The sequence below is a fragment of the Sinohyriopsis cumingii genome, chromosome 6 (assembly GCF_028554795.1).
Source record: "Sinohyriopsis cumingii isolate HCF-2022 chromosome 6, ASM2855479v2, whole genome shotgun sequence".
Lineage (NCBI taxonomy): Eukaryota > Metazoa > Mollusca > Bivalvia > Unionida > Unionidae > Sinohyriopsis > Sinohyriopsis cumingii.
Window position 1 is genome coordinate 135,412,565 of NC_142966.1, and position 23,426 is coordinate 135,435,990.

The 23,426-nt window shown below is 39.0% G+C and overlaps 1 protein-coding gene across 2 annotated transcripts in view; it reads right to left on the reverse strand.

Moving 5' to 3' along the window:
- LOC149798051 (heat shock 70 kDa protein 12A-like) overlaps window positions 1-22,216 on the reverse strand; it is a 58,450-nt gene extending 36,234 nt beyond the window's left edge. Inside the window, exons 1-2 of one of the 2 annotated variants that reach the window (XM_089963141.1) lie at window positions 22,179-22,216; window positions 2,029-2,065 (exon numbers count right to left, since the gene is read on the reverse strand). In XM_089963141.1, coding sequence (XP_089819267.1) covers window positions 2,029-2,031 — 3 coding nt within the window. In that variant the 5' untranslated portion in view covers window positions 2,032-2,065; window positions 22,179-22,216. Of the gene's footprint in view, window positions 1-2,028; window positions 2,066-13,605; window positions 13,727-22,178 lie in introns of those variants that run through there. The other variant, XM_089963140.1, reaches the window with a different exon arrangement.
- Between the last annotated feature and the right edge of the window lie 1,210 nt (window positions 22,217-23,426).

Consider the following 23,426-nt stretch of genomic DNA (forward strand, 5'->3'; position numbering starts at 1 on the left):
TCGGTGGCTTTTCAAACAAGTACCACAGTGTGTTTAACACCAAATATAACTTTTCTAACATTTCTGCAGAATCCAAATATATGTGATAGTGGAACCACACATGAAAATTCCTCATCACCTTTCAAAATTGATCGACGTGATGTGAATTTCATGTTGAAGATTTCATTCATTGATGCAACTTCATTTAGTGTTACGTTTCTACTTTCTGGATGATCAGTTGTATCCTTTGTAAACATCACTGATCGACCAGCTGATCTCGAGTAATCATCGCTGTATCTTGCAAAGCCAAGTAATGTCGTGGCGACGTCGACGTTTTCTAAGCATCATTCAATATTTCGTTTGTCGATGTTATACGTAGCACTGTTAAATAACGCCATAGCTCCGTTGTTGACAAAACCAACTCGATCACCGATTCCGTACGCAGATCTAATCTGCGGAGTATCAGTAGCGATGCGATATATAACATTAACCTAATCGGCAGATTTTAGAGTGTTGACATATTTGGAAATGTCTCAAGAGCTTTTTGTGCTGCGTCGGTTGCAGTAACAATTTTCTTTGTTGGTTCGACAATTGGTTTAAATAACTGTTCTGCACTTTCTGTAAATTCTACCTGAAACTCCTGACGCTCTAGTAATTTTTGTTTGACAGAATCACGGAGGGGAAGATATTTCTTAATTGTCTATCGTTGTTGTCGACCTAGTTTAGTTGTGCGAGATTCCATGGTCAGCGTTATTATTATTTAATATAATAATGATTGAATTGTACCACAGCAGTATCATCAGGAGGGGGGGGTGACGATGAAAATGCAGACATCAAATAATAATAACCCAATTAGAGAGACATCGGTCGGTTAGAGGTCTCGGTGACGCTTAGTAGGAAGCTTTATTTTCACGCATGGACTAGTATGTTCGCCCCCCCCCCCCAACCTTGTCTGAAAAATATTTGTCGGAATCACCATCTACTCATTTTTTGTTGGAAGCTTTAGTTTTACAAAATAACTGCTCCAGAAACTGCTCTGTTCACCCTCCCTGCTGCTTAACCCAACCCCAAAAGGCACACACACGAAAACACACACACATGCTGCAATTACAAAGTGGAGGACGCTTTTGTTTTCTTTTCCGTGTCAAATTAACTTTGACATTAATCTTTTGTAACCGAAATCGATATAAATCGTCCTAGCAAAAAGATCTCGATATCGTAACTTCTGTTTGAATTTACTTGCTTTCTCCATGTATGACTCAAGCAGCCTATATTCATCAAAATCCATAACTGGCAGTCTTAAATTTGTATGACCTCTTAGGACCGGATAGAATCAACATATTTCTGTCTTTCTCTCTATCTCAGTTAAGTGAAGCTATATTATCGATGAAACAAGTAATGGCGGAAAAAAAACTGATAGCCAGTTAGACCTTTTGATGAGGGTAGGTTGTGCGAGCATACCACTGAGTTTTGTGAAGGCATGTGACTTTACATTGATGTTACAAATCAAATACTGTTTATTTGTATCCAGGTTAACTTAACAATGAACTTAACCGTTTTTGAAATAAACAAACAATAAATTATTTTCTTTGCTCCTACAGAAAATCATCCATAACGTTTGGTGACGGATAGAGAAAAAGGTGTCTGGTTATCATGCAGAAACCACAAAGGAAAGAATGCAGACGGAGGGATATCATCATAACACCAACACTTTATATAACGCAATGCACGTGTACATGCTAAATTCTCCTCATTCAAATGTTAAGATCTTACATGTCTGATTGTTGTGCTTTGTACGACTTATTGTCATGTTCTATTACATTTATCCTAAACTTGATAGGGTCAATGGTTGAGTCGTCATATAAGGAAAAAAACACATTTAAGTTTTTGCAGCTTTTTTCAAATTTCTTATATTTCTCCAATAAATGAAAAACCATTCACTATTTGCAGCAATAGATCCGGTTAGTAGAAAAATCCTTGCCGTTACAATTGCTGCAACAAATGAAGAAATGCTCATTTATCACATTTTTAGTTAATGTTGCTACATACCATATCTATTTCCCTGTGACACTCTGGAATCGACCACCTGTAAGACAATAAATATATAATAATCATACATACTATCAACCATCAAGTTCGTAGTGGATAATGTCATTTCAATAGATATGTATCCTCTCATTTAAGCGTCAGGGATATTGGGATATCCCCCGTCTACTAGTTAATCTGAAATAAGCTATATTTCCTAATGATTTGTGGGAACTCAGTTCTCCGACCTGAGGCATCAGTATCTCATATAATATCAACGATCACGAGAGATACAAATTTTTACGATGTTAGAGAGAAGCAACGATTGAAAGATGAGTCTTCGATAAATCTATCTAGGTAAGACATGCCTTACATTTCTATTATTCTTTATATCATTTTTGGTACAGATGCTTGAACACGACAGGAGTACGGAACACTGTCTTGGCACGTTTGCCCATTCATATTTCGTATCACTAACATAATCCCCTCTACCCCACCCCATCACCAATTCCTCTCATTTTGGCCTGAATCCTTATGGTTTGGCGCATACATTTATATAAAAATTGTGCTCAAACGCGGGAAATTCCACTGCTGCGATAGCAGGCGTTGTTCTTTCCTAACGTCCACAAAGACATAAATTTAGGAAACTGTCTTACGAGGACAAACGCGTCTGTTTGAAAACATTTCACTGGACAGCGGATATTTTAAACCTACGTGACAGTAATGGTCGAAGATCAGTATTCTGTAATGAGGTGAGGGTTGGGGACTTGCTGATATAGAAAACAAAAACTTATCATAAACTTGTATCATTCTACAGTTGCTATATTTTCTCTGTGTAAACAGTGGCCAGAGCAGTAATTATTTACTTTAAATCTAACACCTTGGACACAACTACGTCACTCGTTTTCCAACTAGCGTCTGTACACAACATACCAACTATGTCCCTAAATACGTAGGTTGCATTCAAATGCACATTACTTTAATTTAATGGTTTTGCTGATGCTGCATCATAACAGCACACAATGTGTGACTATCCAACGAACATTTGTCATTCTCAAAGAAACTGAGATATTTGATGTTTTATCACTCGACCTAATGTCTCCATAATAAATAACAAAGTTTGCATATGTAATGTTTGATATTCCTTGCACTATATTGCTAGCCAAGTACACAGTGTCTTACCACGCTTTTATTGCAGGAAGCGGCGACGAATATTTTGGATAGTAAGATATGAACTTTTCAATTATTCTTTGCAATACGTTGATATCCATCTTTGCTATGTTTTGTTGCTAACTCAGTATCATAAAGGCATACTACCTACGAATGTTTGATGACAAGTTGTCATGCTTGGGAATTTTGTAGATATTTTAAGACATAAACATCTTGCCAAGCAGCGAAACAATAATGGCTTCTGCTTAGTGAACATTGCAGTCACCAATGCCGCTTGAAAGATAATGTATGAGCATCGTTTTATATTCGAATGCATTAATGGAACCATTCGAAATAGATATTTTGAAGATCAACAATATTGATAATAGGATCTATAACCTAGAGTTTGTTACATCCAAGACAAATTGCAAGACAAACAAATCGGATGCTAGCAACTTTGAAATGCCTCGCTGTCACTTGTATACAATACCATTTTTCATCGTTTCAAAAACAGGGAAAATGCATGGCATTCGTACAATGGCTGCATTATATGACGAACGTCAGCTAGCAGATATCATCATATTCACAATGCTGTGTTTTCCTTTTTCTTTGTAGTTTAGATTAGATTCAACCCTGTAAATTGATCTGAGTTGCTTCTGATAACTTTTTGCAACATCATCCAAAGCATATCGCTTGTCAGCGTACACAGAATGGTCACTTTTTTCGAATGTCACAGTATACAGCACGTCTTTGTTTGACCTGATCTTATTCAAAGTCGCATAATGTTTTCTCTAGAAGTGCATTTACATAATCGACATGACTGAGAACATTTTTGACGACGCTTTTCTTGATGCCTTTTGCACGCTTTGTTTTTGTCTCCCTGCCAGCAAGCCTAATTCAATGTATCTTTGATCTGGGAACAAAGAACACTGCTATTGGAACAAAAAAGTATCATATTTGACATTGCCAGTGACCTTCTTGTTGCTTGCTATCACACATATAATCTGAAACAGAAAATAGTTATTTTGCTTCTTACATGTCTTCGTAAGTTTCACAAGTCCTAATCTCGTAATATAAGGAATCGGTATCCTTAAAAAACAAACAGCTCGGTCTTGTCACCATACTTCACCTTGATGCAGCCATAATGGAAGTCGTACATTAACAGCTTTAACTATTTCAGAATAGCCGAATAGCAAAACGGAAGTAGATCAGTTTTTGAGAAAGATATGCGTCTTCGTTTTATGGATAGCTACACGGTTCCCATGAAATATTTTTATTGCGATATAACCAGGATCGGCCACTTACTTGTCTAGCTGTTCTTTCTTCTTAACTATTCCTTCTTTGATATGTTCTATCATTTTGCCAAGAGCTAAAAGACGTTCTTTTCAAAAGCTTTTTCATTCTGCTATGTTAAAACTCCTCTGAAAGGCTTCGTGTTTTAATTCGATCAAACAGCGAATTCTGACTAGTTCAGAACAAGATCAAACATTACTTCAGATTTTGTAGTAAATGAAACAACACATCTTATCCATCAGGTACAGAATTAGCTTTGGAGTGCTGAAGTTAACAACACCTAGTTTTTCATTGATATCTAACGTTTGTGGACATAATATGGCGTCGTCCACAGTCCTACTTTCTGGTTCGAGTTGTTTCTCATTATGCAGCTCCTCTGCATGAGACGCAGATAGCCCAGTCAAAGTGGCATGTAGCGCTCCATGATGTTTGGAATGCATGTAATATGCTAGTTATATTTTCCCATGCGCTTCACTATTAGATGTGTGTCGTAGAAGCGCAGGTCATGCATAAACACTGGCGTCTTCAAATGGAGATTGCATTTGTTGTGAGCCACGCCAGTGAAATGACAATGATCTCTAACCCGATCGTATCCAAGTGTGTTTTTGCACAGTCAACAATGATCAGCCTTTGTGAAATTATTTATATCTCCTGTTCTATAAACCATTTTGCCGCAGAAATAATGCTTACATACTTTTCACTTTAAACAGGCGTTTTACAAAATGGTCAATACAATCTCCTACGTTTTCTGCGAAAACATGACCAATCAGTTGCTACTGCTGTTTTACTTACTTGCTCATGACCTCCTTTTTGTCTTCTTGTGTATCCACTCTTTCAACGCAGTGTATGCAAAGTATTTGCATAAAATAGTTTTGCTACTGCCATCATGTTGGCTAATATAGTCGATATAATTCATTAAAGCTTTTACGGTACATTTCAGGAATAGTTCTTTGTATTTCTGTTGGTAGCGTTTTGGCCGATGGAATTTCAAACGTTCATCTTAATACGTGCGTATTAAGAATAGGCAAGAACAGATCTTGAGCAAGTCTTCAACAAGGTGACAAACTTTGTCACGTCTGCCGATAGTGCAGATATGGCTACCTGGGGCAAAACAGACACGTGTTTTGCAGCAATAGTCCCAGTGAATACAGCTCATGATTACTTTCCGAGCACAATAATACTTTCTGCAGGCATCCGGTTGTCATCGCAAGCCATTGGTAATATGATGACCATATGTGATTCAAATGTTGTTTGTCTTTGTTTGTTTTGTTTTGTTTTGTTTTTCGATTTTTATTAATATGAAGACTGGTGGCACAATGAACGCAGTCATTAACGTGAATTCCAGAAAGATGACTGACCTTGCAACGCCACGTAAAAAAATGGTACGATATAAAAACAATGTAGGTCCTACCATAGAGCGACATAGCTTCAACATCTCCAACTACTGCTGTTGACTACTATTGAGGGGATGCAGCCCAGATACGTGCAGATGCCGACAGTGTGGAATTTCTGACCCTTCACTGTGATATTCGCTTCGCAAAATGGCTTCCCAGGGGCAGGTTGGTACATGACTTCAGTCTTTTTGTGGCTGATTCCGAGGCCGTAGTTGTCGTATGACACAGCCAACCGTTCCATGCTGGTCTGCGTGTATTCTTCTGAGCTGGCATTGAGAGTTCAGTCGTCAGCTAAGAGGAAGTCACTAATGACTGTTTCCTTCATCTTCGTGACTGCCTGCAATCGCCTGGGTCTTCCCGTTGGTCTGGTATCTGATATGGATGATCTTATCACTGTTTTGGAACGCATCGGTGATCGTGGCAGTGAACATCATGCTGAAAAGTGTGGGAACCAGAACGAAGCTTTGTTTGACACCATTTGTGACAGGGAAGACATATGAAGGTTCGACTTAATCGATTACGTGGGCCATCGTGCCGTTGTGAACAGGCAAACGACTTGTATGACCCTTTTTGATCAGCCGAAATTAGACATGATCTTACTAAGTCTATGTCTGCCGATTGTGTCAAACGTTTTGGTCAGATCAACCAAGGTTGTGAAGAGGTCTATATGTTGATCTTGGCATTACTCTTGGAGTTGTCGTGCAGCGAATATCAGGTCCACTGCCCCTTGTCCTGCGCTGAAGCCCACACTGGCTTTCTGGGAGTAGACATGGATCCAGTCAGATCTAGAAAAGTATGATGTGGTCAAAAGGTTTTGCAATGACAAGGGTTCAAACACAGTTGAAAAAGGATCGATATGCTCATTAACACTGTTATTGAAGAACTGCACCTAGACATTATTACTGCAGTCATCAATCCCTAAAAGATCAAACGCAGGATACTTAGGTGCCTGATAAAGGTAAAGAACACAAAGTGGACTGCAAGTACAAACACCGCCAATTCCCAGAAAAAAACTTTAAAAAGCATTTAGACTATACACAACAAAAACCGGAAAACGCAACTTGTATTATGCGACTGGCTTGCATTTTGGTAATATAGAAACAATCATGCAAATGATGGCGATGCCAGACAAAGCGGATTAACCACCACAGCCAGTTTATGTTGAGAAGCAGCCAGAGTCAATAAAAACCTAAACGGGATAACCCAACTGTTTAAAATCAACCACATCAAGATGAGATTCCAAAAGTCGTCAAAGAAAACGACAGAAGAAGTGGATTACCATAACCTACGATGTTTTACGATGATTACACAGCCAACATATTTACAGCTGTCCTTGAACGTGTTAAAAACATGACACAATATGCAAAGCTAACCCTTGTATTGCGTTTGATGAAAATATCAGATAAATACCTTATGGCAACTTTAACGAAGCAAGACCAGCATACATTTAAATATGTAATATTTTCATAAGAGATTTTATGACCTCACACCACTCAAGAACAATCTTGCAAAGGATTCGGAAAGTCTCCTTAGGCCTCTAAATAGCAAGTTATGCAGAGATTTTACGGATGTTTTGCAAACGACAATTGTGGTATATTACCTTATTGTCAGATACCATCATAAGGCTGTTATATTAATGAACTCGCAGCTGATATTACTCACCGTTAAGCAGAATGTAATGGTAACTCAGAAATTACTAGAATTTTACAAGGGCTGAAATAAAAATACATAGCGGCAACTTTGCAGATGCTCCAAGAGGATCAAAACACCTTTTAGAAAGATTAGAAAAGCATGACACGTTTCAGTCAGTCAGATGACGCAGAAATAAAGAAACATATATCAGATGTGTATTACAACATGTTTAAGTACACACGAGCAACTGAAAAACCTCTGACCGAACTTTATTATCTTAAGAACAAATATAAGGTTGATTCTTTTTGTCGTCTCACAAATACATACTGGTTACTTCAATTAGCCTGAACTCACAGAAGAGCAGATAGTAGATCCGTAATTGTATGAGCATCCGCAACAGCTGCAAGATCAGCGGTTTCTTTCCGACAAAGAATTGCAGCCTTAGGGTAAAGAAATAATTGGCTACTGTCATTGTATACAATGCTTGATAACATCGATTTCAATCATATTCACTATAACCTACCGTCTAACGACAGAGAGAAACTTATAGCAATTTTTGAGTTTTATAACAAGCGAGCTTATTGCTTTAAGAGGCCCTAGGGGTATAATGGTTGAATTTCATAATTTAAAGACAGAGCCTCCATTTATTTTAACAGCCATCGATACCATTTCCTCTCGTGTTGTAATAAATATGTTATGCTGATTATTTCTAGCTTTCGAACAGAAACACAATCCGCTTTAAGACACGAGGACCAAAAACGTAAATTAAGCGAACCATGTGCAGGTATGTATATATCACGTACATACATGTTCTCAATCAAATCAACTTGTGAAAAAACTGTGCGTGGTAGATAATATCATAGTCCAATGCTGGTTACTAGATACAAGAAAATATTTGCAAAGAAATATCAGAAGCATGAAAAAAGACGTTGGCGACATGGTATTCGTAGTAAAGACGTAATTCAAATGAACAGTACTTAACAAACGGTTATTGCAATCGACGCCTTACCACCAAGTCTGTTATAGTCTTTTTCCAGAAATAAGAAAGCAGAATTTAACTCTACAGCTATTTTGATATAAATCAAAGTGTTCCTTATTTTTCAGCTCGTTTCTAACAGATGTCAAGAGCGTATTTTACGAGCGCGTATGCGTAGTTGAAAGTCATAGGATTTGTAAAGTCATAAAAGCTTAGCTCTGGTGAAAGTAGAGGTATGGATCTTCTTTTAGGCTGCTAAGATTGCTTTTCCAAACATTACATACTGTGCTTACAATCAAAAGTAAAACAGCCTTGACTTATATTAATGTACCATCAAAAGATGTTTTGGAAAAGTGTTACAGGATGTTTTGGAGCCAGCCTTGTATTCTTCTCCTAGCATGCGTCTACTATGAACTAATTAAATGGCGATGGCTGTATAAAAAGTCAAAAGTCACTGGAGTTTCCTTAGATATATTGCAATCATCTAGAGAGCGCTCTTCACAAACATGTAAGGAGCAGTAATCCTTGTGATACGAGACGCCCTTTCTATTACATCCCACTAGAAACATGAGCAAATCATCTTTTGCCTTTCTGAATGCAGTTCTTATTCGTTTGGCATCAAAAGTATACGTAACTATACTAGATGACACAAGATCTCTTAACTTTGACATTGCGTTTTGTATTGTTTTACCGTAGTCTGGCTGGTCAACGATGTAGTTGCACGCGACCTTAAATATTTTCCAAGGCAAGACAGGGACTGACTTTTTGTCTAGACCATGTCTAGCAATAGCATCAGTGTCATTAGAATCATCTCCTGGCCTGCTCTCAAAGTCACCAACAACGTAGCCGTGTTATCTGTGCAGATCTTTCTTCAGATAATTCAATCAGCTCTGCTTCAGTAGATTTGATGTGGTCAACGATATTGTCATAGTCGCCCAAAATCCTATTATACCAATGACTATCGAATCCTTGACATATGGACGGTAATCTTTTATTAAACCCTCAGTCATAGTTCTTGCAAAAGCCTTTATGTGTTAGTGAGTACTTTCGTAAAACGGTATCATTAAGCAACTCGTATGAAGTGAATACTGAAACCTCTAGGCCACATAACATTTGCGGTAGATAATATGCCTGTATTTAATTAGACGTCATTTTTATGTAAACTTGTATATAGATAACAAAACAATGGCTGGCAGACATTTGTTATGTAAACTGGTATATATATAACAAAACAATGGCTGGCAGACATTTTTATGTAAACTGGTATTTAGAAAGCAGTCTGATGACGCAAAATAGTTTTGTCCTCTGATTGATTTTCAATGAAAACGGGGTCTTTAAATGAACTACATAGGAGTGTTAGGAATGGGATCAACCGATGACTAACCGAGCTTTTATGGTAGCAAAAATTGCAATCCATCACTACAAGCCTCTATCCGCAAATACAGGCAGTCCACAAGCGGCTCCATATACGATTTGCAAATATGATTTGAAAATACGATTTGCAAATGTGATTTGCAAATCTTCTACAAATCTTCTACAGAGAAAAGTGGAGTCGACAGAGGTTCCAAACTCGACTTACTAATATTTTTCCATCTCACTTCAGTTTCTTAATGTTATGCAATAATAGTCCATTTTGTTCCCTTCAAATTCTTCATAAAGTTTAGAATGATGAAATCTTTTATATCCACTTAATTGAAACAGCAAAATTATTGTCAAAGAAGAGCAGTTTCTTTAATTGCCTTTATCCCACAGTCATTTGTGTAAGTTCATGTGTAACCCTCTATTCACTTTTGCAAACATTTGACAAACTATTTCTTTTGTAATTTCCATATAAAGGCTGAACATTTATGAGCATTAGCCACATTGATCACATATTGCCCATTCAATCCATCACAAATCTTCAAACTCCGGGTCCCCTCGCAGAAATCAAGAACTGCATGAGGTCATATCAGCATGTTCAGTGACGGCTGATTTCCACACAGAGTCATTCTGGAGAAAATGAAATTTCCGAGAAGTGACAGCCTCCTCATCTTTGATAACAAATCTAAATTACAACTACCATCGTATGTGTAATACGTATAGAAGGCTCTCACTTTATCAATGATTAAGTTTTAAATAATTCGACTATATACAAGTTCATCTACTTGTCCATGAAATAATATTTACTACACGGAAAATGATGTAAAGGGAAGCAAATACATCTTTTATGTATTTAGTTCAGTTATCTCTCTTACACCATGCAATATATTTTAAATGCCGAAACGGTGCTTATGAAAATAATGACGAGATTAATTTGTCCCAAAACAATGATGTAAATTTACGCAAAACTGACTTAATAATTTCTCACGAAACAGATTACAAAGTCGATTAATTGATGTAATTTTTATTTCTTGTAGTTTGCTCTCATCCCGTGGTTGAACTAATTATTTGTAGTTTAATGTGTAAAAACATTATAAATTACATGCACCCATATGATTAAAATTATTTACTCTTTTATTTTATGTACCTCACGTTTTGGTACTTGTACGGGATTTGATAATACAGGTAAACTTATTTACCATAAATCTACATATTTGTCCAAAGTAAGGCAATCAAACTTTATATGCTCAATTGGCTCGTCTTTCCTTTATCATCTTTTTGATTCCTTTGTTACATGCTACAGGTTGGGGCCCCGGGTGATCAACTGCCCTATAGCTCTCCCCTTTACCGATCACTGCATCTAACCTCTGTCCTTGTTGGTTGAAACCTCGAACTCGGAGATTGTGGTTATGTAACAAAGCTTCCCAGCAGCTTCTCGGTGTTGGTGGTTCTTACCAGTTATATTGGCCGCTATATATAGTCTAACGAGTGTTGAAAATGGTGTTAAACTCACAACAACCAGCTAATGTCCCTTTTGTACGTACACTTTCAACCTGATTTTAGCCCCTTTGCACATACCATACTAGTATTATTCCTTGGTATTGTTTTCTAAATTGTATTCCGAACATTTTGCCTAGAATCCAAGCTAAATGCTTCAAAACTGTTGTCTACTCTATTTGCTGACAGAGTGACATTTATTCTTGAACTGTCTACACTAACACAAGGGACGGGAGGTCTGTATTCGTTATACAGATACTATGAGGGTGAACTATATTCACTACCACAAGAGACAAAAGTTTGATATTCATGTTATAGAAACTATTGGGAAAGCTGGTGGTTGTGCAACGACTGGGGCAAGTTTATTCATGTATCAGCAGTCAGTGCAAAGTTTTTAAAACCTATACTTTGTGATAACATTGGATCGTGTCTACCTGTCCCTGATGTTATGTTATGTGTCTACTAATTAAATATATAGTTCATTCAGAAAACAAAAATCACATTTTTGAGTAGGGAGAGATTACTAAAAATTAGTAAGTTGACGTATGACCGGCATATTACATATGATAAAATGTGTTTATCCCATATCACCCAAGTGAGATTCATTAAGTATTGATATGAATACATTAAAGTCATCGTTTAAAAAATGTATTTATTCAAAAAAGTTATTTTTGCTTTGAAAGCACGTGTTTAGAAATAGCAGTTGAATAAGCTAAATTACATTTGTAAGTAAGACTAAGTACACTTGCGATGTATTCTGTCCAGAGCTATACTAAGGATTATTGAGAATGCTAGTGTTGCCGTTAGGTATAATTGTACCAATTATACAATACCAAGGGAGACGAGGTAAAGGTGGGTGGGCTTGGATTCAGAACTATACAATAAAGCTCTGAATTTGTATGAGTTATTGTTTCTTGAATGCTTTAAAAAAAAAAAAAAAAAAAAAAAAAAAAAAATTAGTGTCTCCTCCATTTATGTGAGATTATGATGATTTATATTTAGACTGTGTATTGTATTTTTATGATTTTTTTTAACGTGATACACAACAGGAAAACTCTTATTCCTATCTACTTCCAATAGAGTTATCACTATTTAGTGTTGGGGTACATAGTCCTGTCCTCATCAAATTGTCAATCTAAGATTGCTCACTATGACAGTGTACGCGACACGCGTGCTGAAGTAGGGCAGAACGTACATTTATCTTAGCAAACGTTATCATTCAGGTCAATGGGGAACACAATTAGTACCTTATACCAATATATAGCAACGTGACCGGCTTTGCATGGGATTTACTACAAAACAAGGACATTTAAAACAAATGAGTTCCCTAGATAGCAGCTAGGAAGAACACTAGGCATAACAAATAGCCATGCGGACAAATTATGAGGCTAAACTGGTTAATTTGAATTAATTTATTCAAAATAACTTATATACTGGGTTTGGTTACTGGCCTAGTTTTTCTCCGAATATGTCAAAATGTGTTATCTCAACAACGACCAGTTTAAGAAACTGGTGATAGTTACCATGCATTAACTAATTACTGGCAATTTCGTTCATATTATAAATGTAAAAAAATATTTCAAAACAATAAACAAACAAAAAAATAACGCTATCGCCTAAAAATATGTGTAAAAATGAATTGAGACAGTATTTTGCAAGGATCAAAAGTACCGTTTCCTGGGTTAGGGAGGGGCCAAACGTTAAACTAATGTTAATGTTAATGACACAAATATTTGTACATATTCTCTGACTAGACTATATATGGTATCATAACAGGAACATCCATCATGTATATGACGAATTTTGCATAATGACCCCTTGGTCATTGACAAAAGATAGGGGTGAAGACAACGGTTATGCACTTTCCATTTTTAAACTTGATTTTAGAGCTTGTCCGTTCCACATTTTATTTTATGTATCCTGACATGAAATCAATGTAATGTACGGTGGTTAGAATAGGGGGATGGCGACAGACCAAGAAGTAAATCGTGAATTTGTGGATAACATAAGATTCAGTAAATGTATTAACATATTAAATAGGTAACTTCAATTGCCTTTCATCGTCTCCATTCTAATGGAGAAATTCATTTGTGATAGGTGTCTATATACTGAAGATCTAAATAAAACCGATTTAGCAACATTAAGGTGGCGGATAAATCGAACATAGTATAGCTTTCTACTTTCGATTTCAACCTTTCTCCGAGATTATTTTCAAACCTAACAAATGTGCGGGGTATAGCAATATCACAGAAAATCATATAATATTTGAAATTAACAAACATAAAGACCCAAAAACATTACCTGTTTTAGTTCTGTATCCGTCCGTCTCTATCAAAATTCAGGCCTGGTTGTTCAAAGGCAAACTCTCTTGGGTGTTATGTTTACGCACTATCGCAATTGAGAGCATTGTGGGAAGGTATTGCATGTACTGTACTATGTAAATGTACAGGTTTCCGTTCATCAGGGAAGTAAATTAAAGTGTAAATATGGCTCATTATTCTCCATGCTACACTGATAAAACCACTCTAGGCCCTCTCTAATTGCAGCCATGATCCTTAGACTACTTATATTTTGGATGAAGTGTGACATCACTTCCTTCTGAGATAATGGGATTCAAATATACTTTCAATAGTAATGAAACAAACTTCATGAAATATTTTCAGGTAAGATTATTCAACGTTAATCAAGAATGAAAGAATTAATTATTAAAAGAATCAAAATAGGCAGAACGAGAAATAGACCATCCGATTATCCGTTTATATAAGGTCAGATAAGACCATGAAAATATTAAGTTTGTATTGAAGTGTTTGCCTATCATATTATCACAACCAAATTCGGTTCAATAATTACACAAAAACTAACATAAACTGACACTTGCTTACCTTCGACTGATTTTGGAAGAGTTCATTTAAGCAATTGTTATGTGTTGTTACTACTACACTGTTGGCAGTAGTATCACCATTTTTCTTGCTGTAGTTGATGTTTATTATTATTAGTAGTAGTAGCAGTATTAGTGTTGTTGTTGTTGTTGCTCGACGATGGACTTTGAATAAATGGCATCGGTTTGGCTTCTTTATGAGTGTCACGGAGTTTGGAACAATAAGTAAGAAATATGCCGCCTATCACAAATATTCGAATTTTTACTTTCAGTTTAGTATTTGAATGTGAGAGCAAAAATTACTTTCACCCCTCTATTCATGGTGTAATTTTATCATACACACAAATAATAGTTCAAGTTACTTGATAGAAATTGATTGATTTGATTATTATAAAGGACTGCAGTAATCAAGCACATTTTCAGAGAGATGGTACAAAGCACACCTCGTGTCAAAATGATTGTGTTTTCTTTGAATGCATCTAAATAATTACGGATTGCTCGAAGTCCTTTGATATCATATTGAAAACAAGTTGAAGACAGTTATCACATCTATACAATGCCAATTAAGGAAAGTTTGAAAATAAAAGTCTTGCAAAAATACAAAGAGGCGTAAATGCATTTGTATCTATCTATAAATCAATAAAAATCATTTACCGTCATATGTTAAGAATAAAAGGTTTATTTGATCTTATCAGCGTAATTTTCTTTCACTTATTTAGTGATGTAAATAACGGAATAAGTATTCTTGTCACTTAAAATACTACTTGCTGGAACATTAGGAGATCGTTATCACGTACCTTGTATTCATTTGTATTAGCGTAGAAGAAAGTGATACCTTAAAGAAAGAATAATGGTTGTAATAAAGAGCGCAACAATTTGTTGCAGGATATACTACTTCCCACAAAAGACTGCTCCTGATTTCCAACATTACTAAATTAATCTGTATAATTAGAGTTGTATTTGCTTAATTCAGTTCAAGTCAGCAATAAAACAAAGAAGAAAAAATTGAAACTAAAACTTGCACTCAAATAAAACCCTTGCATCTGCATACAATTTACAAAGGAAGAAGCGTTTGTTATTGTTTTTACTCTGCTCTTCATGTGTAATATATGTGCTTTTTAACCATTTTCTAAAGTTCCTTATCTATCACATTTTTATTAACATTACCCCCCCCCCCCCATAACTGCGGTGGCTCAATGACGAGAGTGTTAGTGTGTTGTACTCGCCTCAACAAGGGTGCGGTTTTGAACCCTGCCCAAATGAGGCAGCTGCCGTGCATAACAGGGCAAGAAATGTTATTCTAATAGTCATACTATTTGTGTCTTGATGTGCTATAAAACCACTCAAACATCTCTCTATCTCTCTCGATCCACATGACTTCTTAAAGTCTAAAATGCAAAACGTGAAGGTCATTCTTTTAAAGCAATTTTTGTTGTTCAGTTATACAAATTAAACGATCTAAAATTCACAAATCCATGGGATTTTCAGATTACATTAAAACATCTTCATGTTTTTATTAACTTTCTGGCGATGGTTCCAGAATAGAACGGCGAAAGCCAATATCAAACTTTGCAACTCTTTAACGTAAAATGCGCAGAATTATGATTTTGAAGAGGGAATGAAATAGTCATTAATTAATTTAAAGAATTTATAAAGAAAAGGATAACGTTGTGTTATCCAATTTACACCTGTTCTCTTTCACGCAAGTCTTATTTAGTTAACACCTTTCTGCTTTCAGCCAAACTATCTTGGCTAATAGTATAAAGACAAATCATGGTATATTATTTATTCAGTGTGGTCCAAGGTTGACATTGCAGTTGTGGGAATGAAAGACAAGAGCCCCACTCCTCCAGAAATGCCCCCCACGGCTTGCGTTTCTGATCGCCTCTGTCAGCTAAAATCCAGCTCCTTGCCTTCGAGAGTGGCTTAGCTTCTAAGTCCGGCGGACCATGTTTGCAATAAAAGGAGGAGGGGTGAAGGCGGGCCACTGGCGCCTTAAAATCAGTTGCTTCGGGTAGATGGGACTCGTAAACCTTGGATGGTAGCTCATCTAGGAGAAGGAAATCTCCAATTCCAAACCTCCGCTGCTTTGCGAATATACCCACTCACGGGAAAGGCTAACGGAGTATACCCCGACAGAAAATCTTGAGACGGAGTACCTAAGACGGTCTAACATTGACTTCAACGTCATTCCAGCAACTCCTGGGACGCCGTTGGTGCCAAGCTGTATCAGCATTCGTCGTACTTGGGTCCACCAGCTGCGTTGTGAGGGGAGACCTGCTTCATGGGCAACAGCTGACTCTCCATACCACCCTGCCCAGGATTCGTATCTGCACTAGATAGGACACTTCAGCGTCGTCGTAAGGCGTCGGCGCAACACGGGAAGCAGCAGTTTACCAGTTCTAAATCATAACTCGATTGGCGTAGAGCTTGGCGCCAGGGGTTGTTTCCGACGGTGGGAGAGATCACCATGTCTCACTTGACAGTTACCGACCGCCTCAAGCTGGGCAGCCCCCAGTCAGTAAGGAGCTGCCCCGCCATGTCCTGTCTGCTTCACTGGGTGCGTGGAGCTTAAAGAACCATCTCGACAAGTAGGCTACAAACTCCGCACCAGGCAAGACTCAACAAAGAAATAAGAAGACTCCAGCTCTTCGTTTTGCAAGCTGAAACATCAGGACCAAGTGTCCTGGACTCACCGCTGACCTTCAGCAGATCGGCGACGCAGGGAAAACTGCCGTCATTCATAGGGAACTCTCCCGACTGAACGTCAGCATTGCCTGCCTTCAGGAGACCAGACTAGAAAACAGCGGCACCATCAGGGAAGCCAACTACACCTTCTTTTGGCAAGGGTAGCCCTCGAACGAGCTAAGGCAGCACGGTGTCGGCTTCGCTGTAAAGAACACTATAGTTACCTTCATTGAGCCTCCGTCATCAGGCACTGATAGGATTTTTGCCCTCCGGCCGTCAACATCCTCAGGCCCAGCATACATCGTCAGCGTGTACGCCCCAACCGTCTGCTCCACCCAAGAGGAGAAAGACAAGTTCTACGAGGCTCTGGATCAAGCGATATCCAGTATCTCCAGCACTGAATACCTCTACCTATTAGGAGATTTCAGTGCTATACTTGGAGCTGACACGAGGCCTGTCCCACCTGTCTAGGCTCTAGCGGAAGGGGCAAGGTCAACGAGAATGGTCAGCGACTACTGGAGATGTGCTGCTTCCACAGCCTATGTGTGACCAACACCTTCTTCAAATGTAAGAAGATCCACCAGCTGTCATGGAGACACCTACGTTTCCGCCACTGGCACCAGCTGGACCTCGTCTTCATAGGCGTGCGGAACTGGCCAGTGTCCACCTCACTCTCAGCTACCACAGTGCCGACGGCGACACGGACCACTCCATAGTGGCCAGCAAGGTGCGAATAATACCCAAGAAGCTGCACGACGCCAAAACCAATGGTCACCCCAGCATCAACACCTGCTGTGCACGCAGCTCAGAGAAGACACAGCAGTTCATCGGCAAACTGCAGGAGGCTGTCAACAAAGAGACACCTGATGACACCATCGACTACATGTGGTCCCACCTCCGTGACGCTGTGTACAATTCAGCCATGCCATCACTGCCTACGGGAAGAAGGAGCGCAAACATGCAGACTGGTATGAGGACAACGGAAGGAGATAAAGCCAGTAGCTCAGGCGAAGAGAAACGCCCTCCTGGCATACAAGGATGCATCTATCCCTAGTATACTATAAGCCCTCAGGACTGCCAGGAACAACGCCCATCAGACCGACCGCCGCTGCGCCAACACATACTGGCTGAACCTCTGCACCAGTATACAGACAGCTACCGACATTGGGGATGCAAGTGGCATGTACGAGGGTATCAAGAAGGCGACAGGCCCCCCACCTCCAAGAGCGACCCCCTCAAGTCCAAGACGGGCGAAGTCATCACAGATCAGGGGAATCAGCTTAGTTGAGCACTATCTCGAGCAGTATGCAACCCAAAACGTCGTCACTGACACCGCCCTGGACAACATACAAGACCTGCCAGTCATGGAGGAACAAGACACATCGCCCACCCTGGAAGACCTCGGAAAAGACATCGATTACCTCGCTTGTGGGAAGGACACAGGGAGTGACGGCATCCTGCCTGAAGTCCTCAAGGGCTTGAAATCGTCACTGCTCCAGCAAATGCACGAACTCCTCTGCCTCTTCTGGGAAAAGGGACACATCCCCTAGGACAATGCGACGCCAATATCGTCACTTTGTACAAGAACAGAGGAGACCGTAGCAACTTCAACAACTACCTGGGCATCTCCCTCCTCAGCATCGTCGGAAAGGCTTTCGCCCGTGTCGCCCTGGCGCACTTGCATACCCTAGCGTTCCCGCATCTACCCAGAGTCCCAGTGTGGTTTCCGAGCAGGCCGGTCAACTGTAGACATGATCTTCTCACTACGCCAGCTGTAGGAGACGTTTCGTGAGCAGCAGATGCCTCTTTACAAAAACTTTATAGACCTGACGAAGGTGTTTGACCTGGTCAGTCAGTGTGGGCTCTTCAGGCTCCTGCAGAAGATCGGCTGCCTCCCACGACAGCTCGCTGTCGTCAAGTCGTTCCACGAGACCATGCACAGTACCGTGGGCTTCAAAGACGCAACATCAGAGGTATTCCTAGTCAGCAACGGAGTGAAGCAAGGTTGCGTCCTTGCGCCGACGCTGTTTGCCATCTTCTTCTCCATGCTCTTCCAGTACGCCTTCAAGGACTGCAGCGAGAGAGTGTACATCCATACCAGGGCTGATGGAAAACTGTTCAACTTCGCCCTTCTCCGCGCTAAGACAAAATTCACAGTGGTTCTTATCCGTGAATTGCTCTTCGCCGATGATGCAGCCTTTACATCACACACGGAAGATGGACTGCAACAGCTATTATGTCGCCTCTCCCACACCTGCAAGGTGTTTGGACTGACCATCAGTCTGAAGAAAACGAACGTCATGGTGCAGGACTCAGACTCCCCTCCCACAATCGTCATCGATTGGTACAACCTGGAAGTTGTTGAGAACTTCATATACCTCGGGTGCACCATCTCCAGCTCGCACTCCATTGATGCTGAGGTGAACGGCAGGATTACCAAGGCATCAGCAGTTATGGCCAGACTGAATCAGAGGGTTTGGAACAATCCCAACCTCACTGAGAAGACCAAACTGCGCGTCTACCAGGCTTGCGTGCTCAGCACATACATCTACAACAGCTAGGCATGAACAACCTATGCGAGCCACGAGAGGAAACTAAACAGCTTTCACCTGAGACGCCTGCGACATATTCTGCACATCCAGTGGCAGGACAAAGTACTGAACACAGAGGTTCTGGAGCGCGCCAACATGAACAGAATATTTTCTATTCTCAGCGAGAAGCGCCTTTGCTGGCTCGGCCACGTCAAGAGAATGGACCCAGGCCACATTCCCAAGGACTTGCAATACAGGAAGGTAGCAGAAGACGCACGACTGACTGGACGGCCAGATCTGCGTTACAAAGATGTCTGCAAGAAGGACATGAAGACGGCCAACATCAAAGTCAACGACTGAAAGAGCATTGCTGACGACCACTCCGCCTGGCGCCTCGCTGTCAGACAATGCGTTTAGAAAACCGAGGAAGTGAGAAACACAAACCTCGCTGCAAAGAGAGCCAGGAGGAAGCGAAACAACAACAGCCTCAATAAGCATCGACGTTCACCATCAGCAAGTGCAACAGAGACTGTCACTCTAGGGTGGGACTCCTCAGCCACTCGCGAAGGTGCAGATAGGACACCCAACTGGAAGCTACACCATCGTCTCTCGAAGATGGACGGATGCCGAGAGAGAGATTTATTCATTTGCTTTTTCAACAAGGTATTTGTAGGAACGGACCGCTCCGGTGGTATAGTGGCTAGAGCGTCAGCCTTGGATGCGAGAAGTCGCGAGGTCGAACCGCGGCCGAGTCATACCAAAATCTTATAGCAATGGTACTAACAGCTACATCACTAGGCACTCAGCATTAACAGGTTAGTGTGAGGACTGGTCGGCCTGGCGTCAGAATAATGTGACTGGGTGGGACATCATTCTACATGTCTGTGGCATGATGCCCCAGTGCTAAACATCACTCTAAACTACCACACTGCTGACATCGTAGTGATATGACTGAAATTTTTTTTTAAAGCTACGTTAAAATCCAAATCACACACACACACACACACATACATATTTGTAGGAACCTATCAAATTCAAATATATAATTTGTATATATACGCCCAGAATTCAATAGAAAAGTAGGTAATTACATTACAGAAGTCACAGTCCATACAAATGTTTTATTCTTTAGGATAAATGGATGCAATATTGTAAACAATCAGTTAGAATATTGTTTTTCGCCCCCAAAGCGGAAGGCATTAGGTCCACATCTTAGACAGTTAAGATCACTATTTGTGATCAAATTAAATTATTTGATATAAAGAGTTGTCTTACTCGAATTCATGTTAAACTCGAACTCTGTTATATATTGTCTTGTATTTCTTTCATAATTTTTCTCTCATATAAAACTTTAAACAAAAGTAAAATTAAAGCCAATCATCAATGTGTACCAAATGTTTGTTATATTGCCCATTTTATTCCATAATCAATATATTGAATTTATTTCCTCTACCAGTTTGAAACTGAATAATATCTTAAAACGTGTCTTCAGATGGAGTAGAACATAATAAATTATTGACACGTAATGTTTTAAGGTTTTTGTGGCCTTGTGGTTGGCCCATACGACATCAATGGAATTCACCTCACCCTTTCCCGGGAACACACACACACACACAAACACTATTTATCATGTTTATTATGCTGAGTGAAGCTATATTGTGGATAACACAAGTTATGGTAGTAAAATATGATTGCCAGTTAGAGGAGACTATGATGAAGGTAAGTTTTACGAGCTATACAGGGAGTCTGGAGACAACGTGTGAATTCACACTGGAATGACAATGTGGAGGCTGTTTTTGTTTTATTCGTGTCAAATCAACCTTGAGATTAAGCTCTCGTACACAAAATCAATATAAATCGTCCCAGCAAAAATGTCTCCACATAGTAATTTCAATGTGAATATTTGAGCTTTCAATAACTCCATTTATGATTCGCACAGCCTACTTTCATAAAAAAAATATATAACTGCCAATCTTAAAATTTATATGACCTTCTCCGTTGACCTAAAATAATCAACATATTTTTCTCTTTCTAGCTCAAGGAGTAATGAACTTGCCAAAGAGTTGAGTGAAGCTGTATTGTGGATGAATCAAGTTATGGCGGGAAAACATATAGCCATTTAAAACTTTTAATGAAGATAGATTGTGCGAACCATTCATGGAGTTTTTTGAAGACATGTGAAATTAAACTGTTATTACAATGCAGAGACTATTTATTCTATACATGTTAAGTTAACCCTGAGCTTAACCTTTTTATCACCTAACCTCAATAGATCATTTTCTTTGCCCCTACAGAAAACTATCTGTAAAGTTTGGTGAGGGCAGGAGAGAAAGATATATGGTTATCATGCAGAAACCAAAGCAGAATGAATGCAAACGGACAGATATCATCATAACACCAACACGGTATATAACTCAATACACTTGTACAGGTTATCCTCTCCTCATTCGTATATCAATATCTTAAATGTCGGATTGTAGAATGGAGTACGGGGAGTGTTATTACAATCGTGGGTTGTGCACATCAGTTTGCCATTTCAATACATTTATGCTACATATGACTGTGTCAAGGGTTGAGTCTTCGCACAGGAAAAACAAATTTTATTTCTCGCAGCTAAAGTTTCCAAAGATCTAACATTCCTCCAATAAATGAACAATCTTTTATTTTCTGCAGCAATAGGTCCGGTTCATAAACTAAAAATTCTTGCCGTTCCAATTACTAAAACTAACGAAGTAATGCTCATTTATAGCATTCTTTTAATTAATGTTTCTACATACCATGTATGATCCTATGATACACTGAAATCAACCACCTGCAAACAGAAGAATTACATAATAACCACTCATACCTTCAATCACAGTGTTCGTAGCGGATATTGTCATTTCAAGAGGTATTTATCCTCACACTTAAGCGTTGGGGATATCATTTGTCTAACAATCAATATGGAATAAGGTCTAGTTCCTAAGCATCTGCATGAAGACATTTCAACAACCTGGTACATCGGTTTCTCAGAAGATAACAACGTTCCCGAGAGGTATACCTTCTGATGATGTTAAAGAGCGGAAACGATAGAAAGATCATCTTCGATAAATTGATTGAGGTCGGTCGTGCCTTGCTTATATCTTTTCTCTATATAATTTTTGGTACAGATGCTTGAATGCAACACGAGTACGGAACACCGTCTTGGCCGGTTTGTTCCAATCCTATTTCATATAACACACCGAGTTCGCCCTACCCTACTTATTACAAATACCTTCCGTTTTGGCCCAAATCTTTATGTACGTTTTTGTAACAAGTTGTGCTTTAAAGCGGGAAATTTGCATGTTGAGAGAGAATAGTATTTCTTTACTAACGTCACAAAGATATAAATGTATCAGGGAGCAAGCTTACAAGGTCAAGTCCCTTGTGTTTCATACATGTCATTCAACAGCGGATATTTTAGACTCTAGGGACCGAATTATGTTTAGAGTAGTAGAAATTTAATATTCTGCAGTGGGGTGAAGGTTTTCAGGGGTTGTTGTTGTTGTAGAAATTTAATTATTATGAATATTTATAATGCAAAAATAACGATCGTACGCGGTTTTCTGTGTGTAAACATTGGGCCGACACTCAGGAGTGACTTATAAATATAATACTCTTGGACTCAACCTCGTGCCTTGTTCTCCAACTAATGACTGTACACAGCATACCAAGTATGTTCCCTATATACTTAGGCTGCATTCAAATAAATGCACATTGGCTTTGTTATAATGTTGTTGTTTTTTTTTTTTGTTGATTCCTCATTACAGGAGTACATAATTTATGTCTGATGACCATCTGTCATGCTCTAAAAACACTGAGATATTTGATGTTTTATCACCCAACCAAATGTTTCCATAAGAAATAATAAAAAATAGCATATGTTATTCTTGATTATAATGAGATGTTTCATAATTTTCCTGTGGTTTTTATTGCAGTAAGCGGCTACAAATATTTAGGATAGGAACTTTTCAGTTATTCATTGCAATTTGTTGCTAGCCTTCTAT